The 16,096-nt window shown below is 43.9% G+C and overlaps 4 protein-coding genes and 1 long non-coding RNA gene across 8 annotated transcripts; 3 read left to right on the top strand and 2 right to left on the bottom strand.

Moving 5' to 3' along the window:
- Nucleotides 1–8: 8 nt before the first annotated feature.
- Nucleotides 9–1,025, bottom strand: LOC136190437 (RAB7A-interacting MON1-CCZ1 complex subunit 1-like). Its single transcript, XM_065978587.1, has 5 exons — nucleotides 800–1,025; nucleotides 669–753; nucleotides 455–618; nucleotides 291–399; nucleotides 9–239 (listed from the first exon to the last, which is right to left on the bottom strand). Exons 3-5 carry the CDS (start codon nucleotides 518–520, stop codon nucleotides 25–27), a joined length of 390 nt encoding a protein of 129 aa, XP_065834659.1. The 5' UTR covers nucleotides 521–618; nucleotides 669–753; nucleotides 800–1,025; the 3' UTR covers nucleotides 9–24.
- Nucleotides 698–4,503, top strand: LOC136190431 (uncharacterized). 2 transcript variants are annotated; one of them, XM_065978582.1, is made up of 11 exons: nucleotides 698–732; nucleotides 806–1,189; nucleotides 1,251–1,525; nucleotides 1,572–2,033; nucleotides 2,084–2,503; nucleotides 2,556–3,002; nucleotides 3,063–3,326; nucleotides 3,380–3,658; nucleotides 3,714–4,004; nucleotides 4,057–4,083; nucleotides 4,137–4,503. In XM_065978582.1, exons 3-11 carry the CDS (start codon nucleotides 1,330–1,332, stop codon nucleotides 4,442–4,444), a joined length of 2,694 nt encoding a protein of 897 aa, XP_065834654.1. In that variant the 5' UTR covers nucleotides 698–732; nucleotides 806–1,189; nucleotides 1,251–1,329; the 3' UTR covers nucleotides 4,445–4,503. The 2 variants fall into 2 exon arrangements, with proteins under 2 accessions (XP_065834654.1, XP_065834653.1); XM_065978581.1 differs by having other exon boundaries at nucleotides 806–1,525.
- Nucleotides 4,057–5,777, bottom strand: LOC136190434 (RAB7A-interacting MON1-CCZ1 complex subunit 1-like). Its single transcript, XM_065978585.1, has 8 exons — nucleotides 5,682–5,777; nucleotides 5,535–5,632; nucleotides 5,405–5,489; nucleotides 5,192–5,355; nucleotides 5,028–5,136; nucleotides 4,637–4,981; nucleotides 4,459–4,582; nucleotides 4,057–4,412 (listed from the first exon to the last, which is right to left on the bottom strand). The coding sequence occupies exons 1-6, from the start codon at nucleotides 5,749–5,751 to the stop codon at nucleotides 4,767–4,769; spliced, it is 741 nt and encodes a 246-aa protein (XP_065834657.1). The 5' UTR covers nucleotides 5,752–5,777; the 3' UTR covers nucleotides 4,057–4,412; nucleotides 4,459–4,582; nucleotides 4,637–4,766.
- LOC136190438 (uncharacterized) lies at nucleotides 4,791–5,397 on the top strand. The gene is made up of 3 exons (XR_010670548.1): nucleotides 4,791–4,863; nucleotides 4,923–4,961; nucleotides 5,038–5,397. It is a non-coding gene; the product is annotated as an uncharacterized lncRNA (long non-coding RNA).
- LOC136190428 (cell adhesion molecule DSCAML1-like) lies at nucleotides 5,435–15,806 on the top strand. 3 transcript variants are annotated; one of them, XM_065978578.1, is made up of 23 exons: nucleotides 5,435–5,468; nucleotides 5,541–5,944; nucleotides 6,348–6,809; nucleotides 6,858–7,274; nucleotides 7,327–7,764; nucleotides 7,814–8,089; nucleotides 8,139–8,417; nucleotides 8,473–8,775; nucleotides 8,829–8,981; nucleotides 9,042–9,116; nucleotides 9,173–9,451; nucleotides 9,504–9,797; nucleotides 12,300–12,581; nucleotides 12,630–12,896; nucleotides 12,950–13,243; nucleotides 13,297–13,605; nucleotides 13,660–13,965; nucleotides 14,016–14,327; nucleotides 14,379–14,605; nucleotides 14,667–14,733; nucleotides 14,839–14,945; nucleotides 14,998–15,187; nucleotides 15,239–15,806. In XM_065978578.1, the coding sequence occupies exons 2-23, from the start codon at nucleotides 5,854–5,856 to the stop codon at nucleotides 15,604–15,606; spliced, it is 5,796 nt and encodes a 1,931-aa protein (XP_065834650.1). In that variant the 5' UTR covers nucleotides 5,435–5,468; nucleotides 5,541–5,853; the 3' UTR covers nucleotides 15,607–15,806. The 3 variants fall into 3 exon arrangements, with proteins under 3 accessions (XP_065834650.1, XP_065834648.1, XP_065834647.1); XM_065978576.1 differs by having other exon boundaries at nucleotides 8,829–9,116; nucleotides 12,980–13,243; XM_065978575.1 differs by having other exon boundaries at nucleotides 8,829–9,116.
- The last annotated feature ends 290 nt before the right edge of the window (nucleotides 15,807–16,096 follow it).

Here is a 16,096-nt window from a genome sequence, read left to right as displayed (position 1 = left end):
ACGTGACATTTTACGTCTCTTCTTTTATTCTAGCTTGGAAAGAAGACTACGTGCGTTCGCTGACGACCAGCCGTGACTTTTGAGCGGTCCTTCCGTCAATTTGACATACGTTTTCAATACGGTTTGTTCCAAATCAGTAATTTGACGATTTTCTTCGTCTTCCAATTTCAAGTTTCTCAGCCAATCGCACATCTCCCCAAGGTACATGAGCCCCAGAACGTGAGTATCACTAAAAGCTCCTACAAAACAAAATAATATATTTAAATCAGCATAACTATTGATTTTTTTACCATATTCTAGAAGTTCCTTTGTATCTGAGTCTTTGCACTCGACGCTTCCTCTGATTGGCTGCCTGACATCTAACATCTTTTTCAAATGATCGATTCCAAACCGAAGCATCTTAATTAATTAATTAACCCATGCAGTTACACACACGTGACGTCATCATACATACCTCTTCATACTGGAGTGGCACTGTTTTGAGACGCTCTTCATTTTGTCTCACAGTGCTACAATACATATAAGCCAATGCTCCCTGTCGCCATTCTATGCACTCCTGTATGTCTACATCAGGAGGAGCATGTTCTAAATAAACGTCCAATCCATCAGACAATTTTCCTAGAGTACGAAAATAGATAAATTCAATTAATCAATCATGTAAATCTCACTAAGCAAACTGCGCGTGCGCGCAAAGTCAGAAAATTCTTCCGCGACGAGAACTTGTTCTACAGAGTAAGTTGCGTCTAGGCGACCCTGGAGAAGAGATAGACGACAGCTAAGAGGATTCTCGCGTTTCTACTTTTAGCCAATGAGTGGTCGCTTGCACGAGATCGCCTTGATCGAGCGCTTTTTCGTACGATAGCTTCGCTTTCACAAGAAATTCGTCTCCTGAAACCAAATTCGACTCGCGAAGCTATTCGATCGCTCTTCACTAGACGGCGAGAGCTGGCGAGATGTTCGCGCGTCTCTTCTGCTTCCTGAACGACAAGGAGACGGAGTTTATCCATCGGGTCTGCAGTCCCGGATAGTCCAACCGGAATCTGCACGATGATGATTTGCCAGCGCACTTCTGGAGCAATTATTTTCCAGTAGCTTCTTTGAAATTAGATATTTTTTCTAAAAACATTTTCTACTCTATCTACCGGGAAAGACGAAACGAAACGAACACCTCTTCACCATGACGTGGAAGGTATGTTCTCGCTTTCGTGAATGATTCTGAGCTGGGCATGCGCTCAAATCGACTTCTTCAGCAAGGCGAATATGAGATGTTTTCGAGAAATTCGTCTCCTGGAACCAAATTCTACTCGATTCAGTCACTTTGCACTCTAGATGGTGAGATACACGCGTGTCTTCTCTGCTTTCCGAGTGACGAGGAGACGAAGTTATTCAGCAACGCGGATAGGCGGATATCCTGTTGTACTATCACATGACCTTGTGAGCGAAATGGGCGTTCGACGTTTTTCTTCGTCATTGTCATTGTGGGCTCTTTTTCTGCTATTCTCGCCTGTCCAAGCTGTTGTGTCAGGTAGAGATGTGCTCAAGTTTCCCCTTGAACCCCTTTTCATCCACAGATCCTTTGATTGACATCTATTCAAATGCAACGGTGACTTCGTCAAGTGTCCTCGAAGATGAAGGAATCAAATTTGTTCCGCAATGGGCTGTCGACAGAGTTAGCAGTCGGTTGTGGTCCAGCTGCTTCGTTTCCAAAAAGGAAATCGATCCGTGGTGGAGATTGGACTTGGGCAAACAGGAAACGATCGATAACGTATACCTTGACTTGCGAGACGATGATTCCACTCATCAGTCAGATGTGAAAAAGGAGGATATGGCTAATCTGACAGTGTATGTGGATGACAACAGCAACACAGCTGGAGGATCACATACTTTGTGTGGAACTGCATTCACTCCAATTTCTAGCACAGGTCGGCATAAATTTTCATGTACATCAAAATTGGGACAATTTATTCATGTAATTGTCAAGTCGTCAGCACCTACATATTTGGCACTATGTGAAGTCTTTATCAATTTGGCTGGCAAGGCTTGCATATGTGCTTATAGATTTTTCTAACGTTTTATTTTGTAGCCGTTGCTGGGCCTACTTTCACGGCATATGAAGGAGAGTACTATATTGTTCGGCCAGGAGATGACCCAAGTAAGCCATCAAGCCTTGCTATTGATAACAATCCGGGAACGTGTGCGTCAACAAATGACTCTTCTACTCTTCAGTCACTGAGTGTTCGTCTTCCTTGGCCCATCTTCGTGCAGCGAATGAGGTTGTATATCAATGTATATTCTGGTGTGACCTATCACGAATATGCTGGAAGTCATCTGTCACATAATGGACTTGACAATCGCAGAGTCCTCAACTATGCTGATCTTTCAACGGCAAATGGACTAGCTTTCACAACATCTCTTTTGTCATTTGTGACTGACATTACCATCAGTATCTTCGGCCTTTCCAATACAAAATTAGAAGTGTGTGAAGTACAACTACGTACCCAAGGTTTGGTTTATTTATTCTATAGTAGCGTGTATTTTCTTACTTCTGCTTGTAGGCAGTGGTCTTGATATTTACAGTTCGTCATCAGCAGCTGCACTGAGCGAATTAAATACGTCAACACTAGCGTCAAAAGCAATTGATAAAAGTTTTCAAACTGGAGGAAATGCTTGCTATCGTTCCGCTCAGCAGCCTGGAACATGGTGGCGTCTACAGTCAAAGGAAGCAAAAGCAATATATCGGGTTGTAATCACTCCATTGCCAGACAGCACGGCATTGAGTGAAATGGACGGATTCAGTGTCTACGTAGGAAACAAGACGACTAATTCAGGCAAAGACAACGTGATGTGTGGAGCACCGTGGGTCAATCCATCGTCAGGAAGCGTATCAACGATTCAAGTGACATGCGTCAATAGGCCCATTGGAAAGTACGTCTACATTGTAGCATCAAACAAAGCAACATCATCATTATCATTGTGTGAAGTTCAGATTTTTGACTGCGCAGGTAGATCTACTATAGTTTTTAATTAATTAAAAAACAGAAGTATTTTTTTGTTGTACAAAGGGTCAGATCCTGTTTTATCTGGAACAAGCAACGATACGTCAATAAGCGCTTCTGGCATGGCAAAGTTGACGTGTAGTTCAACTGGGTGTCCTACTCCGAGTATAGAATGGACTGAGCCAGACGGACAGATTGTTAGTGCAGCTACTCACACTCAGTTTGGAGTGGCTGTCACTATTGATGTGCAAGGAAGCGGAGGAGGCAAATACAGTTGCATTGCATACAATGGAAGAACTTCTAACGCTACAAAAGAAATCACAGTATCAGGTACTATCTAGGGTACGTAGGTGTTTTTAGATTTGCAGTTGCGATTTATTTAGTCTTTCCGATGATTACTACGTCGCCAATGGCCAAGACTGTCAATCATGGGCAAGGCGCAACGTTGACTTGTTCCGGAAGCGGATTTCCAGTTCCAACAATTACGTGGACATCTCCAACAGGAAGTTCATTTACCGAAAAACCTACTACAGTAGCATCTGGCATAGCAACAAGAATGATTGACGTGACAAATCAAAAGGGGGCAGATGGCGGTGGAACGTTCAAGTGCACAGCAAGCAATGGAATAGGAAATGATGCTTCTGCTCAAGCTATTATATCAGGTAAGCCTGTAATGACGTGTTGTCTACAGTGTATCTATTTTCATTGTTTTATTAGTACGTCCAAAAGTCACCAAAGTAGTTCCGTCAACGAGGTCTGTTGTATCAGGTAGTACTGTGGATCCAGTTGTGTGTGAAGCTGAAGGATATCCCAAGCCATCCGTAAATTGGAAGCTTGGAGGAAATATAGTTCTCAATTCTCTAACCACTAATGAATACAGTGTTGGTGGTTCTTCATATAGTACTGGAAGAAATTTGACGCTAGGAATGGTAGCTGTTGATCAAAACGGAGAGATATACACGTGTGAAGCGTCAAACTCAGCAGGATCAGACACATCAACTTTCAATTGTAAGATGTCTTGTGAGACTGCAACTTTATTTTTAGACATTTTTGTCTGTAGTTGATGCTAAACTGGTGAACAGTGCAGGTAAGTCTTAGTCAGACTAGTATACATACATAAGCAATGATTTGGAGTCTTAGATTGCAACTGCATTGGAATCGGAGTGGCTGTGGGCTGTTTCGTCGGCGGGCTCGCAGTAGGTCTCGTTTTCCTGCTCATTGTTTATATTTGGATGAAGAGAAAGCTTGAAGAAAGCTTGCAGAGCAGTGTGGACGCGGGCATTACTATGACTTCATCGCCTCTTTATGGTGTCGCTGTGCAAAAAGGGAAAGAGGACCGTAAAGCCCAAGGAGAGTCAGTGTATGCCGAAGTGACCGATGTAGAAAAGAGTGACGCCAAAAAAGAGAAGGAGGAATCTGCGTACCAGAGTCTTGACACAGGACTCTGAGTTTAGCAATGTACCTGTTATCATCATTTGTAGTACGAGAAAAACCGTTTTCTTTGTCTAAAAGCGCTCTCTCTTCCGCTTTTGCCTGTGCCGCATCGATTGCACTTGTCTCTGCGAGCGAAATTCACGTTGCCGCATCTAGGCGAGAGTCAGGAGTAACGATCGAACGCAAGAGCGATCGTCGAAACGAACTTGGAGTCGGGGCAAACCCAATCTCCTTCGGACATTCGAAAACCACCCGACATCTTGCGTCCGGGAATCGTGATGACGCAAAAGAAAAAGGCGTGTCGTGCTCGACACGTGACATTTTACGCCTCTGCTTTTATTCTAGCTTGGAAAGAAGACCACGTGCGTTCGCTGACGACCAGCCGTGACTTTTGAGCGGTCCTTCCGTCAATTTGACATACGTTTTCAATACGGTTTGTTCCAAGTCAGTAATTTGACGATTTTCTTCGTCTTCCAATTTCAAGTTTCTCAGCCAATCGCACATCTCCCCAAGGTACATGAGCCCCAGAACGTGAGTATCACTAAAAGCTCCTACACAAAAAATAATATTCAAATCAGCATAACTATTGAATTTTACCATATTCTAGAAGTTCCTTTGTATCCGAGTCTTTGCACTCGACGCTTCCTCTGATTGGCTGCCTGATATCTAACATCTTTTTCAAATGATCGATTCCAAACCGAAGCATCTTAATTAATTAATTAACCCATGCAGTTACACACACGTGACGTCATCATACATACCTCTTCATACTGGAGTGGCACTGTTTTGAGACGCTCTTCATTTTGTCTCACAGTGCTACAATACATATAAGCCAATGCTCCCTGTCGCCATTCTATGCACTCCTGTATGTCTACATCAGGAGGAGCATGTTCTAAATAAACGTCCAATCCATCAGACAATTTTCCTACAGTGCGAAATAGATAAATTCAATTAATCAATCATGTGAATCTCACTAAGCAAACTGCGCGTGCGCGCGAAGTCAGAAAATTCTTCCGCGACGAGAACTTGTTCTACAGAGTAAGTTGCGTCTAGGCGACCCTGGAGAGGAGAGACGACAGCTTAAGAGGTTTCTTGCGTTTCTACTTTTAGCCAATGAGTGGTCGCTTGCACAAGATCGCCTTGATCGAGAAATTCGAGCGCTTTTTCGTACGACAACTTCGCTTTCACGAGAAATTCGTCTCCTAAAACCGAATTTGACTCGTGAAACTATTCGATCGCTCTTCACTAGACGGCGAGAGCTGGCGAGATGTTCGCGCGTCTCTTCTGCTTCCTGAACGACAAGGAGACGGAGTTTATCCATCGGAAGTCTGCGGGTCTGCAATCCCGGATAGTCCAACCGGAATTATAAGTTTGCACGATGATGGAACGTCTGCCAGCACACGTGACATTTACATAGTGAAATATGGGCGTTCTCTCGGTACAACGTTTTTTTTCGTCAATGTCATTGTGGGCTCTTTTTCTGCTATTCTCACCTGTCCGAGCTGTTTTGTCAGGTAAAGATGTGCTAGAAACGTTCGCTTGAACGGCCATGCTGTTCATGCAATTGTCCCGCTTTGAGCAGGACAGTTCTGCATTAATTAAGAAAAATTGTTCCTACAGTAGCCCCGCAAAGGCCCTAAGCGGGACGCTACTTGTCCCGCTTTTGAGTAAACTTTGTAACAATTACCGGAAAATTGAAACTTCGTGGGGTGTGGTGAATGGGGTGGTGGGGTGTGGTGAAAAAATGTCTTCGCTTTCGTAGGACGCACCCACTTGCCACTTTTTCTCTATGCTATTTAGTAAGGTAGATGACGCATAGATCCTAAAAGTTTTGCGCACCATAATCCATCCCTACAACCGTCCCGCTTTGCCGCCTCTCTGAGGTTGAACAGCCTGTGAACCCCTTTTCATCCACAGATCCTTTGATTGACATCTATTCAAATGCAACGGTGACTTCGTCAAGTGTCCTCGAAGATGAAGGAATCAAATTTGTTCCGCAGTGGGCTGTGGACAGGGTTGGCAGTCGGTTGTGGTCCAACTGCTTTGTTTCCAAAAAGGAAATCAATCCGTGGTGGAGATTGGACTTGGGCCAACAGGAAACAATCAAAAACGTCTCCCTTGACTTGCGAGATGATGATTCCACTCATCAGTCAGATGTGAAAAAGGAGGATATGGCTAATCTGACAGTGTATGTGGATGACAACCGCAACACAGCTGGAGGATCGCATACTTTGTGTGGAACTGCATTCACTCCAACTTCTAGCACAGGTCGATATAACTTCGGGTGTTCATCCTTATTGGGGCAATATATTCACGTGATTGTCAAGTCATCAACCGCTACATATTTAGCACTATGTGAAGTCTTCATCAATTTGGCTGGCAAGGCTTGCAAATGTGCTTAGAATTTTCTAACGTTTTCTTTTGTAGCCGTTGCTGGGTCTACTTACGCAACGTATGAAGGAGAGTACTACATTGTTCGGCCAGGAGATGACCCAAATAAGCCCTCAAGCCGTGCTATTGATGATAATACAGGAACGTGTGCGTCAACGAATGACACTTCTACTCGTCAGTCATTGAGTATTCGTCTTCCTTGGCCAATCTTTGTGCTGGAAACTAGGCTGTATATGAATGTATATTCTGGTGTGACCTATCAAGAATATGCTGGAAGTCATCTGTCAAACAATGGACTTGACAATCACAGAGTCTTCAACTATACTCCTACTTCAGTTACAAATGGATTTTTTGTGACGAGAAAGCCTTCGTCATTTGTGACTGACATTACCATCAGTATCAGCCTTTCCAATATAAAATTAGAAGTGTGTGAAGTGCAACTACTAAACGAAGGTGGGGTTTATTTGATCTTATAGCACTATTTATTTTCCTATTCTGCTTGTAGGCAGTATTCTTGATATTTACAGTTCGTCATCAGCAGCTGCACTGAGCGAATTAAATACGTCAACACTAGCGTCAAAAGCTATTGATAACAGTTTTCAAACTGGAGGAAATGCTTGCTATCGTTCCGCTCAGCAGCCTGGAACATGGTGGCGTCTACAGTCAGTGGAAGCAAAAGCAATTGGACTGGTTGTAATCACTCCATTGCCAGACAGCACGGCATTGAGTGAAATGAACGGATTCAGTGTCTACGTCGGAAACAAGACGACGAATTCAGGCAAAGACAATGTGATGTGTGGATCACCATGGGTCAATCCATCGCCAGCAATTATTAGCATTACATGCGTCAGTAGGCCGATTGGAAAGTACGTCTACATTGTAGCATCAAGCAAAGCAACATCATCGTTATCATTGTGTGAAGTTCAGATTTTTGACTGCGCAGGTAATAACCGCTATACAGTTTAAAATGTAGTAAGTTTAATTCTATGCAGGGTCAGGGTCAGATCCTGTTTTATATGGAGCAAGCAGTAATGTTTCAATAAGCGCTTCTGGCATGGCAAAGTTGACGTGTAATGCAACTGGATGTCCTACTCCGAGTATAGAATGGACTGGGCCAGATGGGCAGATTGTTAGTCCAGCTACACACACTCAGACTGGAGTGACTGTCACTAGCACAATTGATGTGCAAGGAAGCGGAGGAGGCAAATACAGTTGCATTGCATACAATGGAAGAACTTCTAACGCTACAAAAGAAATCACAGTATTAGGTACTATCTAGGGTACGTAGGTGCTTTTAGATTTGCAGTTGCGATTTAGTCTTTCCGATGATTACTACGTCGCCAATGGACCAGACTGTCGATCATGGGAACGACACAACGTTGACTTGTTCCGGAAGCGGATATCCAGTCCCAACAATTACGTGGACATCTCCAACAGGAAGTTCATTTACCGCAAAAGCTACTACAGTAGTATCTGGCATAGCAACGAGAATCATTGACGTGACAAATCAAAAAGGGGCAGATGGCGGTGGAACGTTCAAGTGCACAGCAAGCAATGGAATAGGAAATGATGCCTCTGCTCAAGCTATTATATCAGGTAAGTCTGCAATTAGGTATTTTTTGAAAGTATTTATTTTGCATTGTTGTATTAGTACGTCCGAAAGTCACCAAAGTAGTTCCGTCAACGAGGTCTGTTGTATCAGGTAGTACTGTGGATCCAGTTGTGTGTGAAGCTGAAGGATATCCCAAGCCTTCCGTCAACTGGAAGCTTAAAGGAAGCACTGTTTCCAGTTCTCTAACCACTAATGAATACAGTGTTGGAGGCTCATCATATCGTAGTGGAAGAAATTTGACGCTAGGAGCAGTAGTTTCGAGTCAAAATGGAAACATGTATACTTGTGAAGCGGTAAACTCGGCAGGATCAAACACGTCGAGTTTCACTCTCACTGTCACGGGTAAGATGGTGCTTGTACTAATTTAATTTGCCTATATTTTGTTTTGTGTTTAGTTAATGCTACGTTTGCATCAAATCCCCAGAATGTATACGGAAAGGTGGGAGATACGCTGAGTCTCTCTTGTGAAGCAACAGGAGCTTTAGCCGGAGTCATCGAATGGTACAAAGGCAGCGCAAAAATAAGCACAGGAATCACGATGTCTGCTGGTAATGGAGTGATTAGCAGCTCATTGAAGTTGATAAGCGTTCAGCTAAGCGACGGTTCAGAGAATTACTACTGTAAAACTGGGACTACTGCTGGACGCCAAGATGCTGTATCTTCGTCTAAAGCAACTGTTGGAAGTAAAGAGCACTTGTTGCGATCATGTACAGACTACTTCGTAACTTTTGTGTTTTAGTTCTTGGTAGCATCACTTCGTTTTCGTCTCGAGCCTTTCATCCTGGTAGCTCGTCAAACCGTCCATTCGCGTGTACTTTTACAGCCAATCCTCGTCCAAGTGGAGAATTGATACTGGATGGAAAAGTAAAAGCATCTCTAATTCAAATGACCCCAAATTCAGGAAATTCATGGACAGTGAGCTATCCTATTCAATCAATAACAGTTGAAGAGGGAGGTAACTACGCTTGCGTTGCAAAGATGGGCTCTGTCAGCATTGTATCTTATGCTCAGCTAGGAAGTGAGTTAGATCAAATTACAAGCGAGTCTTTTCTAACTTCTGTTTCTTCTAGTCACTTGTGTAATATCTGTTCCACCACAAGCAACATTATTAGAAGCAGGAAAAACGAAGACACTGACTTGCAGTGGCACGGGATATCCTATACCGTCTATCACATGGGAAAAGACACTTGGAAGTCAAATAAAGCAGATAGCAGGCAATGAGAGTACTGATTACTCTAAGCGAGAAAAGACAAGCTCAGTAACGCTGATGGGAGATGATATTGATCAAGCGAGTTTATATGAATGCGCTGTAACAAGTACAGCGCCAGGCAGCACCGTACAAACGTCTTTAGTGGCTGTGACAGGTATTTGTTTACAGTGTGTCAGGGTTCTGCCCACGTGGGTCGGCATGGGTCGGCCCCGACCCTCACTCGCCTATCGCCGACCCATACACTACTAAAACGTTATGCCGTTTGCCTTCTCCCTATGCCTTTTGCCTTCTCCTACAGTATGCCTTTTGCCTTCTCCCCATGCCTTTTGCCTTCTCCTATTCCCTTTGCCTTCTCCTATGCCTTTTGCCTTCTCCCTATGCCTTTTGCCTTCTCCCTATGCCTTTTCCCTATGCCTTTGCCTTCTCCCTATGCCTTTTGCCTTCTCCCTATGCCTTTTGCCTTCTCCCTATTCCTTTTGCCTTTTCCCTATGCCTTTTGCCTTCTCCCTTTGCCTTTTGCTTTCTCCCTTTTGCCTTTTGCCTTCTCCCTTTGCCTTTTGCTTTCTCCCTTTGCCTTTTGCCTTCTCCTTTGCCTTTTGCCTTCTCCCTTTGCCTTTTGCCTTCTCCCTTTTGCCTTTTGCCTTCTCCCTTTTGCCTTTTACCTTCTCCCTTTGCCTTTTGCTTTCTCCCTTTGCCTTTTGCCTTCTCCTTTGCCTTTTGCCTTCTCCCTTTGCCTTTTGCCTTCTCCCTTTGCCTTTTGCTTTCTCCCTTTGCCTTTTGCCTTCTCCCTTTGCCTTTTGCTTTCTCCCTTTGCCTTTTGCCTTCTCCCTTTGCCTTTTGCCTTCTCCCTTTTGCCTTTTGCCTTCTCCCTTTGCCTTTTGCCTTCTCCCTTTTGCCTTTTGCCTTCTCCCTTTGCCTTTTGCCTTCTCCCTTTTGCCTTTTGCCTTCTCCCTTTTGCCTTTTGCCTTCTCCCTTTGCCTTTTGCCTTCTCCCTTTGCCTTTTGCCTTCTCCCTTTTGCCTTTTGCCTTCTCCCTTTTGCCTTTTGCCTCCTCCCTTTGCCTTTTGCCTTCTCCCTTTACCTTTTGCTTTCTCCCTTTTGCCTTTTGCCTTCTCCCTTTGCCTTTTGCTTTCTCCCTTTTGCCTTTTGCCTTCTCCCTTTGCCTTTTGCCTTCTCCCTTTGCCTTTTGCCTTCTCCCTTTGCCTTTTGCCTTCTCCCTTTGCCTTTTGCCTCCTCCCTTTGCCTTTTGCCTTTTCCCTTTGCCTTTTGCTTTCTCCCTTTTGCCTTTTGCCTTCTCCCTTTCCCTTTTGCCTTCTCCCTTTGCCTTTTGCCTTCTCCCTTTCCCTTTTGCCTTCTCCCTTTGCCTTTTGCCTTCTCCCTTTGCCTTTTGCCTTCTCCCTTTGCCTTTTGCCTTCTCCCTTTGCCTTTTGCCTTCTCCCTTTTGCCTTTTGCCTTCTCCCTTTCCCTTTTGCCTTCTCCTTTGCCTTTTGCCTTCTCCTTTGCCTTTTGCCTTCTCCCTTTGCCTTTTGCCTTCTCCCCTTTGCCTTTTGCCTTCTCCCTTTGCCTTTTGCCTTCTCCTTTGCCTTTTGCCTTCTCCCTTTGCCTTTTGCCTTCTCCCTTTGCCTTTTGCCTTCTCCCTTTTGCCTTTTGCCTTCTCCCTTTTGCCTTTTGCCTTCTCCCTTTGCCTTTTGCCTTCTCCCTTTGCCTTTTGCCTTCTCCCTTTTGCCTTTTGCCTTCTCCCTTTTGCCTTTTGCCTCCTCCCTTTGCCTTTTGCCTTCTCCCTTTACCTTTTGCTTTCTCCCTTTTGCCTTTTGCCTTCTCCCTTTGCCTTTTGCTTTCTCCCTTTTGCCTTTTGCCTTCTCCCTTTGCCTTTTGCCTTCTCCCTTTGCCTTTTGCCTTCTCCCTTTGCCTTTTGCCTTCTCCCTTTGCCTTTTGCCTCCTCCCTTTGCCTTTTGCCTTTTCCCTTTGCCTTTTGCTTTCTCCCTTTTGCCTTTTGCCTTCTCCCTTTCCCTTTTGCCTTCTCCCTTTGCCTTTTGCCTTCTCCCTTTCCCTTTTGCCTTCTCCCTTTGCCTTTTGCCTTCTCCCTTTGCCTTTTGCCTTCTCCCTTTGCCTTTTGCCTTCTCCCTTTGCCTTTTGCCTTCTCCCTTTTGCCTTTTGCCTTCTCCCTTTCCCTTTTGCCTTCTCCTTTGCCTTTTGCCTTCTCCTTTGCCTTTTGCCTTCTCCCTTTGCCTTTTGCCTTCTCCCCTTTGCCTTTTGCCTTCTCCCTTTGCCTTTTGCCTTCTCCTTTGCCTTTTGCCTTCTCCCTTTGCCTTTTGCCTTCTCCCTTTGCCTTTTGCCTTCTCCCTTTGCCTTTTGCCTTCTCCCTTTGCCTTTTGCTTTCTCCCTTTTGCCTTTTGCCTTCTCCCTTTTGCCTTTTGCCTTCTCCCTATGCCTTTGCCTTCTCCCTATGCCTTTGCCTTCTTCCCGTTCAAACGTTCAATATTTTAAAAGGGTTTTAAATATGGTCCAAGACAGTTTTGAAAATGGTCCAAGACAATTTTGCCTTAGACGATTCATAAAAGTGTCTTGGACAATTTTCCAGACCTTCTTCCCACACTGAAAAATTTTCGGCAGGACCCTGGTGTGTTGTTGAAGAAAAAGGAAAGTTTTGTTTTTAGTCAAACCTATGATTGTTACAAAATCATCTGCTCAAACCGGAACGTGGGGACAATCCGAAATGCTGACTTGTCTTGCTACAGGCTATCCTTTGCCGACGATCACTTGGACATTTCGAGGACAGCCTGTAATTAAAGGCATTTCTGTCTCGACGGCAGGAAGTGTCAATTATACCAGTACTCTCACCCGGACGGCGGTGGAGCCACTAAAAGATGGAGGAGTGTATACGTGCAGTTCCACTAACAGTGCTGGAAACGGTGGATCAATTAACATGACATTGAATTGTAAGTTGCTATTCTTTAAAAGGAAAATAGATGAACTTTTCTGTGTAGTTGACCCAAGAGTGACTACGGATCCACAGAGTCAAGAAGTAGCTTATGGAGGAGCGCTTTCGCTTACGTGCGTGATATCATCTTATCCGGCGGTGTCTTCTCCTATTCAGTGGAGCAAAGACGGCATCATTCGATTGTCAAGTTCTCCGGTTGGTGTACCTAATAAGCCCACAGATGTTGCCAGTACATATAAAATCAATGCCGTTAATGAAAGTGATGGAGGAAATTATTCATGTTTTAGATCGTCTAAACCGGCTATTATTACTAGTAAGAAAAAAGTACTGTTTGTGTGCATTTATATTTTAGTCTGTTCTGATTAGTTGGCAATTTTTTTAATTTTGATCCTCAAGGTGGAAGTCCCATTGAAGGAAATTCAGCACAGCTGTCATGTAAAGCCGTTGGATATCCTCCACATAATATTATATGGGAACAATCAAATGATGACAAGTCCTATACAACCGTTTCTTTTGGTTTTCGATCTCAGAAAACGAAGCGCTCTGTTTCTAGCAATCTAACGTTTTTAGCAATAGACAGATCAAGCTCTGGATATTATCGATGCCGCACTGCCGGTGCCAATCAAGTGATATCGAGTGCAGCTCACATTGATGTTTACTGTGCGGTAGATTATAGAACTCTTAACGAACGCTTGCTAAGAAATCTATTTTAGATCTTCCATCGTTTTCTGTTGACTTGGACGGCCTTAGTCAAAGCGTTCGTAGCGGAGCGTCATTCACATTGACGTGCACGGCGGTGGGAAACCCTCTTCCTACTGTTGATTTCTACAAAACGTCACTAGACTTTTCTGCAACGACTACCGTTGTCTCAGCAGATGCTGATCACCAGATTACTGTGGCTAAAGGAAAAGCGACTTTGATTGTTCCCAAAACGAAGACGTCTGATTCTGGAAACTATTTCTGTCGTGCTTCGAATGTTGCTGGTCATGTTGATTCAAACTATTCGGCTCTTGCTGTAACAGGTGAGTTTGGTCTTCCTAAAATGGATTATGAAATACGATGAATTTCTTCTTTAGGAGCACCATCAAGAATCGATCCGGCTCAAGTAACGGTGTCAGGAAAAATAGATTCAAGTATTACATTTGCTTGGACAGCACCGTACGATGGAAACAGTCCTATACTCAACTACACAATCAGCTACAAACTTGACGGCTCTCCTGATAGCGACTACAAAGTTTACCGTGTTGTTGATGAAAACATAACGGCGGCAACTCTTTCTGGTCTAAAAGCATTTACTAACTACGCAATTCGAATTGTTGCGTCTAATATTGAAGGCCCAGCAGAGGGTACGACGCCAGCGATCGTTAGAACAGCAACAGGGGGTTTGTACCCGTCTCTTGACCTCTTTACTGCTAATGCTCGTCGTTTATAGTGCCAACGTCTCCTCGCAACTTTGTTGTTGCCGTTCAGAGTTCAACGTCTGTATCCGTCCAGTGGGATTCACCGTTAGAACCACGCGGAGTCATTGAATATTACCGAGTCTATTACGAAAATAAGGGATCGGGAATATCCAAACGATCCCTTCAACAGAAGCAGTTTAGCGGGACAATAACGTCGGGGACGATATCAGGATTGGCGAAATTTACTCGCTACGACCTTTACGTGCTGGCTGTCAATACATTGAATGGTAGAGAGCTAGTAAGTCCACAAAGTATTGTTGTTTCGGTTACTACTGAGGAAGATGGTAAGCTGCACAAATCCTTTATAATAGAGCATTGTAAATCTTCTTGATTAGCTCCTAGTGCTCCTCTGAACGTACGAGGAGAAACGGTTGTGGATCTTTCTTCGATGCTGCGAGTTGTGTGGGACGAGCCAGCAGAGCCGAACGGAATTATCAGAAATTATTTCATATTCTATTTGAAAAAAGATGCCGGCGACATGATTTTAACGAAGGAAGTCGACGGAAGCAAAACAAACGAAATTCTTGACAATTTAGATTCGTACACTTTGTACACGATTCAGGTTTGCGAATAGAATTCTTTGTTACGAAGGAAATGCTTTGGTACTACTTTTATGCATTCAGGTTCAGGCTTACACCATCAAGAACGGCTCACGCAGCAATCCTGTGAAAGCAAGAACAGGCGAAGGAAGTGCGTTCTTTTGTAATTATATCTCACTCTTCACTCTCATTTTCTTTCCCCTTGAACCAAGTGCTCCTTTGAATCTTACTGTTCTATAATTTATTTCTTGTTTAGTGCCAAGTGCTCCACTAAATCTTGCAGTTGCGAGCAGCAGTCCAACAAGCGTTTCTCTTCGATGGGAACAACCAGAAACTCCTAGGGGACTTATAACTCAATACACCGTATAAATGTGGTTGGGTCATTTTCGGTGATTTTTGGAGCTCTTGTCTTTAGGTTTTCTACAAAGAGACAAATTTGTGTGGAGAAGAAAACGAAGTGAATCAAGTCGTCAATCCGCCACGCACGGAATACACAGTGCGAAATTTGAATCCCAATACCAAATGGACGTTTACCGTGGCAGCCAGTACGACGGCAGGAAAGGGAAATAGGAGTGCTGCAGTCGTGGCAAAGACTCCACCAAACGGTATACAGTTTATTTGTCTAATAAAAAATTTTTATGCATTTATTCAAATAGATATCGTGACGGCAACATCAACGACGTATAATTCGTTGTATGCAGATTTTTCAACGTCAACGACATCGACACGTGATTTGTCTTCAGGCTGCAACTACGTTGGAGTGGCTGTGGCTGTGGGATGTACTTGCGGCGGACTCGCAGGGGGCCTCATTGTCGCACTCATTGTGTATATTTGGATGAAGAGAAAGCTTGAGAAAAGCTTGCAAAGCGGTGTGGATGCGGACATTACTATGATTTCATCGCCTCTTTACGGCACCGTCGTACGCGGAACGAAAGAGAGCGATAAAACGCAAGGAGTGTACGAAGAAATGACCAGATTTGGATCAGTAAAAAGTGTCAAGAAAGACGAGAAAGAATCCGCCTAGACACAGGACTCTGAGACAAAAATTTTGGGTGGGCAGACGATTGCAGGTTATCAGTATCAATATCATTTTTTGTACGCTTCAAGTCGTCCATAGATTGTTTGACGTTTGATTTCAGCATGCCCTAGACCTCGTAAGCATCTCTATATATACAGCGGCAATGCTTCTGAAGCATTTTGCAGTAGCTTCTTTGGAAGTTCGATTTGTCCATGGCCATACTTGTAGATAGTTTTTGCTGTCTAAAAAACATTTTTACTCTATCGATAGACCAGAAGTCTACATCTGGTAAAGCATGTTCTAGATAAATGTCCAATCCATCAGATAATTTTCCTGCAGTGCGAAATAGATAAATTCAATTATTCAATCGTGTGAATACTTACTGTGTTTGGTTGTTGTTATGTCAACGATGTCTCATTTGAAGTCTTTAGATTGCAAGTGCATTGGAATCGGAGTGGCTGTGGGCTGTTTCTTTGGTGGACTCGCTGTGGGCAGC

The sequence above is a fragment of the Oscarella lobularis genome, chromosome 8, assembly GCF_947507565.1.
Source record: "Oscarella lobularis chromosome 8, ooOscLobu1.1, whole genome shotgun sequence".
NCBI classification, from domain to species: domain Eukaryota; kingdom Metazoa; phylum Porifera; class Homoscleromorpha; order Homosclerophorida; family Oscarellidae; genus Oscarella; species Oscarella lobularis.
This window is presented reverse-complemented; position numbering and strand designations above follow the sequence as displayed.

Coding starts and splice junctions, on each gene's coding strand:
- LOC136190431 (XM_065978582.1), top strand. CDS start 1,330: ATGGTGAGATACACGCGTGTCTTCTCTGCTTTCCGAGTGACGAGGAGA. Junction 1,526..1,571: donor TGTCCAAGCTGTTGTGTCAG/GTAGAGATGTGC, acceptor TTTCATCCACAG/ATCCTTTGATTGACATCTAT. Junction 2,034..2,083: donor AGTCTTTATCAATTTGGCTG/GCAAGGCTTGCA, acceptor TTTATTTTGTAG/CCGTTGCTGGGCCTACTTTC.
- LOC136190437 (XM_065978587.1), bottom strand. CDS start 520: ATGTATTGTAGCACTGTGAGACAAAATGAAGAGCGTCTCAAAACAGTG. Junction 400..454: donor TGCCACTCCAGTATGAAGAG/GTATGTATGATG, acceptor TAATTAATTAAG/ATGCTTCGGTTTGGAATCGA. Junction 240..290: donor AAAGGAACTTCTAGAATATG/GTAAAAAAATCA, acceptor TTTGTTTTGTAG/GAGCTTTTAGTGATACTCAC.
- LOC136190434 (XM_065978585.1), bottom strand. CDS start 5,751: ATGGATAAACTCCGTCTCCTTGTCGTTCAGGAAGCAGAAGAGACGCGC. Junction 5,490..5,534: donor CGACCACTCATTGGCTAAAA/GTAGAAACGCAA, acceptor TCTCCTCTCCAG/GGTCGCCTAGACGCAACTTA. Junction 5,137..5,191: donor TGCCACTCCAGTATGAAGAG/GTATGTATGATG, acceptor TAATTAATTAAG/ATGCTTCGGTTTGGAATCGA.
- LOC136190428 (XM_065978575.1), top strand. CDS start 5,854: ATGGGCGTTCTCTCGGTACAACGTTTTTTTTCGTCAATGTCATTGTGG. Junction 6,810..6,857: donor AGTCTTCATCAATTTGGCTG/GCAAGGCTTGCA, acceptor TTTCTTTTGTAG/CCGTTGCTGGGTCTACTTAC. Junction 7,275..7,326: donor AGTGCAACTACTAAACGAAG/GTGGGGTTTATT, acceptor TTCTGCTTGTAG/GCAGTATTCTTGATATTTAC.